An 11,537-nucleotide genomic window follows, 5' to 3' on the forward strand; every position below is an offset into this window, starting at 1 on the left:
CTCGCTCCCTCCCTCCCATGTCTACTTCAAGGCACAACTCAAGACCCTTTTTTTCAATTGTGCCTTCAGCTGCCCTCCTACCTTTTTGCCCCTCCCCCCACTCAGGTCCTGATCCCTCACTGCGTTTTGGGACGTCCTCCCAACATGAAGGTCGCTTTACAAAAGTAATTTTGTTGTTGTTGTATAACATCAAAATATCGCAAAGCCCAGAGAATTGCTGCGAAGCCCAGTGATATCTGTAAGGAAACAGATTTGCACACAGCAAGTTTCCGCACTCAGCCACGATGGGAATGCCCAGTTTATTTAGGGGATTGTCGGCCAGGACACCAGGAGAGAAACTCCGCGGGATCTTTAATATCCACCCAAACGGGCAGACAGGATACTCTATTTAATGTCACACTCAGCAATGCAGCGCTCACCCAGTACAGTGTCACACTCTGGACTGTAAGCTCAAAGGCCCAACACCAGACATCTCTCTTTCTACCTCCACCCGCTCTCCCCACCCCTCCTCTCTCTCACCACTTCCTCCTTTCTCACCCTCACTGGTGCCCCCTCTTTCTCCCTCTCTTTCTCTTGATTGCCGCTACCTTTGAGGCAGAGTCTGGGCTCACATCGAGCAATCCAATCCCACCAGTTTCCTCATTGCCAACAGCACCAGCCTCCACCGCGACCTCCGAGTCCCCGACGTGAGGAGCTTGAACGCAGAACCTTCTGATTCAAGAGCCGAGAATGTGACCAACTGCACCTCAGGCTGATAAAGAGCCCCTGAAGCCAGGGCGACTGTTGCTGCCTGCGGTACCCTCCCTCCCTCCCAGTGACTCAGCCTCAATTGGCCGAGGAAGGAAGAGGAAAAGTTCAAAACAAATCGTTCTTTTGGTTCAGCTCAGCCACTCTGCCTTCAGCCCCACGGCAGAAGGAAAGAAAAAAAAATAACATCTTAGTCAAAGACCCAGCCAGCGATTTAAAACTTTAATTAGAATCAAAATCACAGAAAATTACAATCGCCGCCAGGAGTGAGGGAAGAGAAGCAGCGAGGGAGCAGAAACTCCTACTCACCATTCCCCATCATTCCCGAAGCTCTGAAGCAGCATTCCACTCTGGATCTCGTTACACCATGTTTTCCCAAAATATTTCCGTTTGTTAGTTTCATTATTGGACTTTCCCGTCTCTTCGCTCTCCGCCCACCCACACCACCATCGGGCACAAATACAATCTACGTCAGAATGAGAACATTTTTCTTCCTCTTTCTCCTTCATATAACAGGGTCTGAATGTTAGTCAAAATTTGGGGATTGACTGGTTCGAATCTGTTTGAGGCCCAACCCCCTCCCCCCCACCCCACATAGTGTTACCTAAAGCGACCACATGCCTATCTCCTACTCCCCAGGATTGACTTGCAACATATCTATTCTGGAAGTTACAAGGAATTTAACAATAAATACAAAGATTCTGACATGTGGACAGGAATCTTGGGCAACTGTTCACCGTCCAGTTGACTATTGGGATTACAGATACACACACACACACACAGAGTTATCGCTGAACAGGCCATAAACAGTAGCCATGCGAGAGTGCCCTTTTAGTCAGTGGAAGTGATCACTCCTTCTTCGTGCATGAACTCTTCGAGGACCTGGACCACGTTTCGAGCCTCTGGCAGCTCGGCGTGCTCCACACGCACGGTGTGCAGGAGGATGTCGCCGTTGCCGCAGTTCTTAAGGAATGTGTAGCACTTGTACAGGGCGTAGTTACTGGTCTCCGCCTGGCGGATACTGCGCTTTAGGCTGTTCATATCCTGTATGGCCTGCAGAAACCAGAGCAGCTCACAGTCAGCATCAACAACTTGCATTTACACAGCACCCCTCATGCAGGGTGGCGTCCCAGAGCGCTTGACAGTGGTGGAGCACGATGCCGAGATGGGGGGGGGAGGGGGCCGTAAACACGGTCGAATTGGAAGGTCTTGAGATGCAACCTGATATGGGGAAGGAAGGGGCAAGGCAGAGGGATAGAGGAAGAGTGTTCCAGAGTTTGGGGGCGTAGTGGCTGAAAGCACGGTCACCAATGATGGAACGGAGGGCACAAGGGACATGTACAGGGCTGGAGGCAGTCACGCAAAGGCAGTGCGCCTTATCACATCATTGAGACATCTCAATGCGCTTCACAGGATATAGTGTAAAGTGTAGTAATTGTATTTTATAATAATAATACTTTCATTTGATACAGCGCCTCATCACATCAAAGCACTTCACAGAATATACTGTGAAGTGAATTGACTGTGTATTTTTGGGCGAAACGCAGCAGCCAATTGCCTCAAATAGTGTCGCACAAACAGTTGTGGAGTAAGTGACCAAATCACAGTTATTATTGTTTTTTTAAGAGATTATTATCCCCAGAAAGCAATCTGACAATTGAATCGAACCCAGGTCTTCTCACTTGGGAGGCGAATGCGTTAATCATTACACTGCGGACTCCACAAAGCCCTTCACAGGAATCAAGGTAAAGTGTAGTAACTGAGTATATTGTGGGTGAAACGCGGCAGCCAATTTACGTGTAGCAATAGCCACTGATTTTATTCAATGGGGATTAAGGTCTGATCATTATTTTTTAATATGGAAGCAGAGAGAGGAAAGACAAATCTCACACAGTCAAATGCTAATCACTACAGACAGGATTTGTACCTTTAACTTGAAGTTTTCTAGGATTTGCCGCATGAGGAAAGGATTCCCACTCTTGAGGGCATTGGAAAAGGCAGGAATCCAGTCTTCACAAAAGCGGTTACTGACTGCTTAACGAACAAATGGAGATCGATTCATGGGAATCAAAAGTTTTACAAAATGTGAAAAAATAACTGCCAGTAATTTATCCAACTATTAATCTAATCTCTTCCCCATTCCCAGCCCCTTTGGGGGATTTTTCTTTTTGATGTTCCGGATCCTCTCAATTTCCATCCCACCCCTCCCCCCTCTCACACTCACACACAGGCAGCCCCCACCCCTACACACCAGCAAAATCCTGCTTTACTTTATGATCACTCCTACGGTTCACAGTTGGCCCTGACCCTGGTATAAATCTCACCCGCATTGTGACAGACGAGGGTGGCTTCCCCACAGTCCACACTGATCACCTGCTGCTCCTGGCTCCTGGCCTCACTCAGTGTGGCCACTCTGTCCTCTTGTATCAGGCCCTGCAGGCTGGCCACGCTCAGAAACCTGGCCGGACACACAGAGCAAGTCACCTCCTCACTTAGGTCATCATCATAATAATCCTTCCATTTGATACAGCGCTTTATCAAGTTGAGACATCTCAAAGCGCTTCACAGAATATACTGTAAAATGGATTGACTGGATATATTGCAGGCAAACACGGCAGCCCAATGGCGCACAGCAATGTCCCACAAATAGCCATGGAGTGAGTGACCAATTTTATTTATTTGGGGGATTCTTGGCCAGGACACCGGGACAGAGAGAGAAACTCCCTTCTCTTTTCAAATAGCCCCACGAGATCTTCAACATCCACCTGAACAGGCAGCCGGGACCTCAGTTTAACGTCTAATCCGAAGGAATGCACCTTCGACAATGCAACACCCACCCCACCCCCGCATTGGAGAGTCAGCCTAGACTGTGTGAGTTGAAGGTGAGTGTAACTATAACATATAGGTATGGTAATCTAGTTACACTAGTTATATAGCAGAGTGTAGGGGGTTTCACTGTTAGAAGCTGTAAGTACAAACCATTAAATGCTGAGCATCAGCTCCACTTTAATCATCAAAAGTCTTCCTTACCTTTCTACGTCCTGTTTTGTTCTGTTATCTGCATGTTTAACTTCAACCAGAGTGTGACTTAAAGCCTGGAGAAAAGCAGATCAAACCCACACGATGTTAGAGATGAAAAATATACAGAGCTCGGAATCTGGTGCTCACACCTACCCGCACTTTTTTTGGTTAAAGTGTTCTCCTGCTTTCCTCCCTTCCAGAAGCTGCCAATTCGTGCTGACTTTGCAACTTCGGACCCAAGAAACGATCAGTTTAATTTGGGTAATAAAATCCTGAAATCTTATTGTTATAGACGTATACGCAGTACAAATACTGGCACGGATTAGATGGGCCGAATGGCCTGTTTCCGTGCTGCAGTCGACTTAACGTCACTCCCCCGTGCACTTGCCCATATTTACAGAGGACGCTGACATCTAGGGGAAGATGTTTGTTAAAGCAGCTATTTTGTCACTTTGAAGTAATAATAATACTTGCATTGGATATAGCGCCTTATCATGACATTGAGACGTCTCAAAGCGCTTCACAGGTTACAGTATAAAGTGGAGTGATTGTGTGCTTTGTTGGCAAATGCGGGCAGGACAATTACCACAGTAGTGTCCCACGAATAGCCATGGAGCGAGTGACCAATTTTATTTGGGGGACTGTTGGCCAGGACACCAAAAGAGAGAAACTAATTTCTCTTTTCGAATAGTGTCACAGGATCTTTAATGGCCCTCTGAACAAGCAGGTGGGACCTAGAAACCCGTGCAACTCAGAACAGTCTCTGACCCCCACATTCAAACCGCACTCGGCCTGCCTCCTTGCAGTGAAAACACTATTACTTAACAAACACTCACAGCTCGTAATAAAACAGAGAGTTTCTCCTGGAACAGCTGTACCACCCGCTGTAAGTAGAGCACAGACTCATCGTACCAACTCTTCAGGTGGGCCTCAAGGATGTCTGCCTGTGAGAGAAACCAACACACACAGCTATCAGTATAATAATCCTTGCGTTTCACATAACGCTTTATCGTGTCGTTGAGACGTCTCAAAGCGCTTCACAGAATATACTGTAAAGTGGATTGACTGTGTATTTTGTAGGTGAAACATGGCAGCCAATTGCACACAGAAGTGTCCCACAAACAGTCATGGATTGAGTGACCAATTTTTTTTAGGGATTATTATGCCTGGAAAGCGATCTGTCAATCAGCAAACAACCGAGTTCCTACTTTCTGCTAGGTAAAGAGAGGCGTGTGGATTTAGGAAACTTATCCGCCCGGGTTTCGAACCCAGGTCCTCTCGCTTGCGAGGCGAGCACGCTAACCACTAAGCTACAGGACTCTGGATTGTTACCCTCATTATTGCATCTTGTAAAGTCACAGCCAGGCTCCATCCACAGCATCGCTGAGCTAGAGGATCTGAGGCAGTTGGGTATGTTACAAATTGTCCTCCCCTGGGTTAAGGAAGGAGGGCATTGGAGGAAGGAGGGCGACAGGAGTGGGAAACCTCTCACCTCAGCTTCCAGGTAGAGCTCCAGGCCCTGGGCGTATTTATCCAGCTCAATCCTGAATGTCCACCACAGTTAAGAAGAATAAAGTCAGAAATCATGGCGTCCACATTCACTTAAAGGTTCCGCTTCTATTCTCCCATTTGGCGGAAGATAAAGAGGGCTTACAGCTGTCAGCAGAGCAGGAACTAAGAAAATCTCTCACTAGCAGCTTCGCCACACGACTTAATCCATAGATAATAATGATAATCGTTGCATTCGATATAATGCCTTATCACGTCTTCAAGACATCTCAAAGAGCTTCACAGAATGTACTGTAAAGTGAATTCACTGTATATTTTGTGGGCGAAACGTGGCAGCCAATTGCGCACAGCAGCGTCCCACACACAGTCGTGGATTGAGCAACCAAATTATTATTTTTATTATTTTTGAAGGGATTATTACCCCTGGAAAAGTGATCCACCAATCGACTAAAACACGCGTTACTATTTAGGTAAACAGAGGCGTGTGTGTGGAGTAAGGAAACTTGCCTATCATTTCGCCTTGCCGGGGAGTCAAACCCAAGTCCTCCGACTTGCAAAGCGAGTGCTCTAACTACTGAACTACAGGACTGAATGTACACTACTACCCACTGCAGCACCAGGCTACACATTCATAGATTCAGATCTGGATCTCGTCTGATCCTCATTACAACCTGCAGCACATTTTCCCACCTCCCTGGAGGGCTGTGTCCAGATACCATCTCCGGTGGGGAAATCCGATCCCCGTCACATCACCAGAGCATGGTTCGAGGATGAATTTAACTGTTGCACAAAAAGCAAGAGATCTACTAGATCTCTACTAGACGGAAACTTTACCAAAAGGATATAGTTCCAGAGCCTTCTCTGTGCTGCCCAGAAAACACAGCACATGATCGGTGACGCTTCCTGAGGCCTCGGAGCTGCTGCTATCCGGCTCTTGAATTGTGTTCTGGTGCAGGAGGCAGTAGTAACAAGCCACAGGTTGCTCTGTTACACTGAGACACAAACAGAAGAGAGTGACTCGATCTGTGGGATCACTAATGGCTGACGTTAAAGATCTCGCTATGTGTGTGGACAGTTAACAGGGAGTGGCAAACTGGACATCACAAGCACAGAGCTGGCCTGCCAGGGCTGATACGTGAAGCATTCCAACTTGCTGACAGCTGTGGAAAAGTCTCCAGGCGAACAAATAAACATACAATCAAACAGACAGCAGATGCTTTCAGGAATCATAAACACAGAGTGGAGAAATCTAAAACTGGAAGCTTAACCGTGTATTGAGAGTGTATATTATTCCTCTGTGTACGTGGGGCTCCACTTTTCACAATCACGAGCAAAGGCAAGACACAGGTACGGAGTCAGTTGTGATCACAGGAGCACAGCTCGCTCACTGGGGTGAGTTACTCTTACCTTAACTCCACAGTTGCAATCGTGCCCATTCCGTCAAAGAACGCTCCTTTGCTGAGGCGTTTAATAATAAACCCCCGAAGCTCTGGTTCAGCCACAGTGGGCAGGTTAGTCACCACCAGGGAGAGACTGCGGAACAAATAGTCATTACTTAAAGCCCAAATGATCTAAACACACTCAGAGCAAATGCCAGGAAAGGTGTCAGAGGAAATTAATTAAAGTGTAGGAAAATCATCTGTGGACACACAACAATTGCCTTATTGCAGGAAAGTTACAGGAAAGCGCTGGTAACATTTTCTGCAGAACCTTTAACAAGCTGAATGTAGTGGCAGAACTCAGAGTTGTTCCGGGACGCTGCCCTGCGTAAAGGGCGTTATATAAATGGAAGTAGTTGTTGTAGCTGTTACCTGAAGTCTGCCGCTGACATTTCTTTTGAGAAGGTGTCGCTTGAACTACTTCTCCTGTATCCCATTTCCGCATCGTCACCCGGCAACTGGGACCTAAAACAAATGAAAATAGCTTGTGGGTAAGGAGCACACTGTTCTGACGAAGGGTCGTGGACCCAAAATGTTGACTCACTTTCCTTTCTCCATAGATGCTGCCTGACCTGCTGAGTTTTCCCAGCGACTTCTGTTTTTGTTTCAGATTTCCAACATCTGCAGTATTTTGTGTTTTGTTGTGGGAGAACTTAAACACAGGATCTCTTCCCCTCGTCCCTGTCACAGAACAGCCTCTGTGTGGCACCTCTTCTTTCCCTGAGTGTTAGCAGAACTTTAACCTTCACCTCAATCTTTCCTCAAGTGTTTATTTCCCTCTGCGGTGAGGGGGATAAAATGGGTGGAGCTTGTGTGGAGACGGACTAGATGGACCGAATGGGCTATTCCATGTCACTTAACAATGATTGAGCTTATTATAATAATAATAATCTTTGCATTTGATAGCATCTTATCACGTCTTCTAGGCGTCTCAAAGCGTTTCACAGAGTACACTGCAAAGTGAATTGACTGTATGTTTATGGGTGAATCGCAGCAGCCAATTGCGCACAGCAATGTCCCACAAACATTCGTGACCAAATTATTCTTATTATTATCTCGTTGAGGAATTATCATCCCCGGATAAGCGAACTCGCCAATCGACTAACAACCGGGTTCCCACTCACTGCCCGGAGCCCGGAGCCGGTACACAGAGCCGCGCGGAGTCAGGAAACCGGGTCCAACACGCAGCACGCTGCGGGGGCCGGAAAACCTGAAACAGAAACGGAAGCGGCCGGGAAACACTCAGCGGGTCAGGCAGCGTCTACGGAGAGAGAGAGAGAGAGAGAGGAAAGTGAGTCAACGCTTCGGGTCCGCGGGACTCTGACGAACCGAAGGGTCGACTCCCTTTCCTCTCTCTCTCTCTCTCTCTCCATAGACGCTGCCCGACCCGCGGGGTGTTCCCCGGCCCACGGCTCCCGCCACTCGGCCACAGGACTGTGTCGCTTTAGGACGATTTTGTTTTATTGAGGAGGATTCTGAGTGAAATGGGGGGAGGGGGGGGAGAGAGGTTAGTGACGGGTTATGTGGGGGAGGGGGAGAGGTTAGTGACGGGTTATGTGGGGGAGGGGGAGAGGTTAGTGACGGGTTATGTGGGGGAGGGAGAGAGGTTAGTGACGGGTTATGTGGGGGAGGGGGAGAGGTTAGTGACGGGTTATGTGGGGGAGGGAGAGGTTAGTGACGGGTTATGTGGGGGAGGGGAGAGGTTAGTGACGGGTTATGTGGGGGGGGGGGGTTATGTGGGGGAGAGGTTAGTGACGGGTTATGTGGGGGGAGGGGGAGAGGTTAGTGACGGGTTATGTGGGGGGAGGGGGAGAGGTTAGTGACGGGTTATGTGGGGGAGAGGTTAGTGACGGGTTATGTGGGGGGAGGGGGAGAGGTTAGTGACGGGTTATGTGGGGGAGAGGTTAGTGACGGGTTATGTGGGGGAGGGGGAGAGGTTAGTGACGGGTTATGTGGGGGAGGGGGAGAGGTTAGTGACGGGTTATGTGGGGGAGAGGTTAGTGACGGGTTATGTGGGGGAGAGGTTAGTGACGGGTTATGTGGGGGAGAGGTTAGTGACGGGTTATGTGGGGGAGAGGTTAGTGACGGGTTATGTGGGGGAGAGGTTAGTGACGGGTTATGTGGGGGAGAGGTTAGTGACGGGTTATGTGGGGGAGAGGTTAGTGACGGGTTATGTGGGGGAGAGGTTAGTGACGGGTTATGTGGGGGAGAGGTTAGTGACGGGTTATGTGGGGGAGAGGTTAGTGACGGGTTATGTGGGGGGTGGGGGGGTACAGGGAGCTGTCGGTGCCGCCGGGGCCCAGACCTGCTGCTGAGCCGCCGGTAAACGCAGTAGAAAGTCTCCGTTGGCCGCTGTTCCCGCGGCTCCTCCGCGGCCTCGTCCGCCTCCGGGTCCGTTTCCTTATCATCTCCGTCCACCGACTCCTGGAGGGACGATTGGCTGATCATCACCGCCCCCCGAGCGCCGCGCACCGGCCCCCGAGCGCCGCTCCCCCGCCCTCCGCACTCCGGCCCCGCTCCCCGCCCCCGCCCTCCGCCCCCCGCACACCGCCCCCCCGCACACCGCCCCCCGCACACCGCCCCCCGCCCCCGCACACCGCCCCCCGCACACCGCACTCCGGCCCTCAGCTCGGGACGGCCGCACCGGACCGGAAGCTTTCGGTCCGTCGCCAAACACAGTCCGGGTGGATCCCACAGACCCCGCACAGACGTTCCGCTGTCAGTGGCTCTCTCTGAGGCTCACAACGGGGGAACACGAACCTTGTTGCTCAGAGTGAAGTCAGGGGCTACAACAACAACAACTGTCCTGTAGCTCAGTGGTTAGAGCACTCGCTTTGCAAGTGAGAGACCTAAGTTCAATTCCAGGCAGAGGGCGAAACCTCGGGCAAGTTTCCTTACTCCACACAGAGCCTAATAATAATCCCTCCAAAAAAACCAAAAACAATAATAAATTGGTCATTTTCAATCCACGACTGTTTGTGGGACATTGCTGTGCGCAATTGGCTGCCGCGTTCGCCCACAAATATACAGTCAATTCACTTTACAGTGTGTTCTGTGAAGCGCTTTGGGACGTCCTCCCGACGTGAAGAGCGCTATATCAAATGCGAGGATTATTATTATTATTTATTATTATTTGTGCGTGAAACGCGGCAGCCGATTGCGCACAGCAGTGCCCCACAAACAGTCGTGGATTAAGTGACCAAATTATTATTTATTTATTTATTTTTGAAGGGATTATTATCCCTGGAAAGCGATCCATCAATCGACTGACAACACTGCAACTACTTACTGCTAAATAAACAGAGGCATGTGGAGGAAGGAAACTTGCTTAATGTATGGATCGCCCTGCCCGGGAATCAAGGCAAGGTCCTCTGGCTTGCCAGGCGAGTGCTCTCACCAATGTACTACAGGGCACCACAAGAATACCTTTGTCAATATATTTATTTGAAAATGTAGTATTTGGTACAACGAAGAAAACTAACAAAAGACAAACCACAACATCTTCCGTTATATTTTTGCGGGGACTCCACAAAAATATCAGTGGGTATGTGAGTGGGCATATACCCACAATCATGCCCAGCAGGGTGAAATGTTGGGCAAGTTTTCTTACTCCACACGCCTCTGTTTGCTTAGCAGTCAGCATAGTTGTTAGTCGATTAGCACATAGCTTTTCATAGAATCACAGAATTATACAGCACAGAAGGAGGCCACTCAGCCTATTGTGTCTGTGCCGTCTCTTTGAAAAGAGCTTCCAAATCAACCCAACTCTCTCCCCATAGCCCTGATCAACCCCACTCCCCCACTCTCCCCATAGCCCTGATCAACCCCACTCCCCCACTCTCTCCCCATAGCCCTGATCAACCCCACTCCCCCGCTCTCCCCATAGCCCTGATCAACCCCACTCCCCCACTCTCTCCCCATAGCCCTGATCAACCCCACTCCCCCACTCTCCCCATAGCCCTGATCAACCCCACTCCCCCGCTCTCTCCCCATAGCCCTGATCAACCCCACTCCCCCACTCTCTCCCCATAGCCCTGCAAACTTGTCCTCCCCAAATAATTATCCACTCTCTTAAAAGTTGTTATTCTTCCACCAGCCTTTCAGGTAATTCATTCCAGATCCGAACAACTCGCTGTGTGAAAAAAATTCTCCTCACCTCCCCTCTGTTTCTTTTAATAACTATTTTAAATCAGTGTCCTCGTATTACAGACCCACCCGCCAGTGGAAATAATTTCTCCTTCTTCACCTTATCAGATCCTCTCATAATTTTGAAAACTTCTATTAAGTCTCCTCTTAAACTTCTCTGCTCCAAGGAGAATAACCCTCACTTCTCTCGCCTCTCCTGATAACTGAAGTCTCTCATTCCTGGTACCATTCTGGTAAATCTCCTTTGCACTCTCTCCGATGCCTTGACATCCTTCCTAAAGTGTGGGGCCCAGAAGTGTACACAGTCTCGAGCTGAGGCCTAACCAGTGTTTTATATAAAGGATCATCATAACTTCCTGACTTTTGTATTTTATAAAGCCCAGTATCCCATATGCTTTTTTAACAGCTTTATCTACCTGTCCGGCCACCTTCAAAGATTTACTATATGACCCCCAGGTCTCTCTGTTCCTTCCCCCCCTTTAAGATTGTACCATCAGCGTATATTGCCTCTCCTCATTCTTCCTCCCAAAATGCATTCCTTTGCATTGCTCCATGTCTGTTTGCAGTCTGTTACTATCCTCCTCACTGTTTACTACTTTTTACCTTTTCCTCTATCATCTGCAAACTTGGAAATTGTGTACCTATACCCACGTCCAGGTTATTTATATAGATCAA

At 48.9% G+C, this 11,537-nt stretch overlaps 1 protein-coding gene across 2 annotated transcripts; it reads right to left on the minus strand.

Moving 5' to 3' along the window:
* Positions 1–954: 954 nt before the first annotated feature.
* Positions 955–9,211, minus strand: cunh17orf75 (chromosome unknown C17orf75 homolog). 2 transcript variants are annotated; one of them, XM_042342539.1, is made up of 10 exons: positions 9,022–9,211; positions 7,089–7,181; positions 6,685–6,810; positions 6,123–6,269; positions 5,261–5,318; positions 4,605–4,712; positions 3,778–3,842; positions 3,072–3,205; positions 2,675–2,778; positions 955–1,800 (listed from the first exon to the last, which is right to left on the minus strand). In XM_042342539.1, the coding sequence occupies exons 1-10, from the start codon at positions 9,162–9,164 to the stop codon at positions 1,579–1,581; spliced, it is 1,200 nt and encodes a 399-aa protein (XP_042198473.1). In that variant the 5' UTR covers positions 9,165–9,211; the 3' UTR covers positions 955–1,578. The 2 variants fall into 2 exon arrangements, with proteins under 2 accessions (XP_042198473.1, XP_042198472.1); XM_042342538.1 differs by having other exon boundaries at positions 2,675–2,781.
* Positions 9,212–11,537: the final 2,326 nt, after the last annotated feature.

Source organism: Callorhinchus milii, unplaced genomic scaffold (genome assembly GCF_018977255.1).
Source record: "Callorhinchus milii isolate IMCB2004 unplaced genomic scaffold, IMCB_Cmil_1.0 Scaffold20, whole genome shotgun sequence".
In the NCBI taxonomy this organism is placed as follows: domain Eukaryota; kingdom Metazoa; phylum Chordata; class Chondrichthyes; order Chimaeriformes; family Callorhinchidae; genus Callorhinchus; species Callorhinchus milii.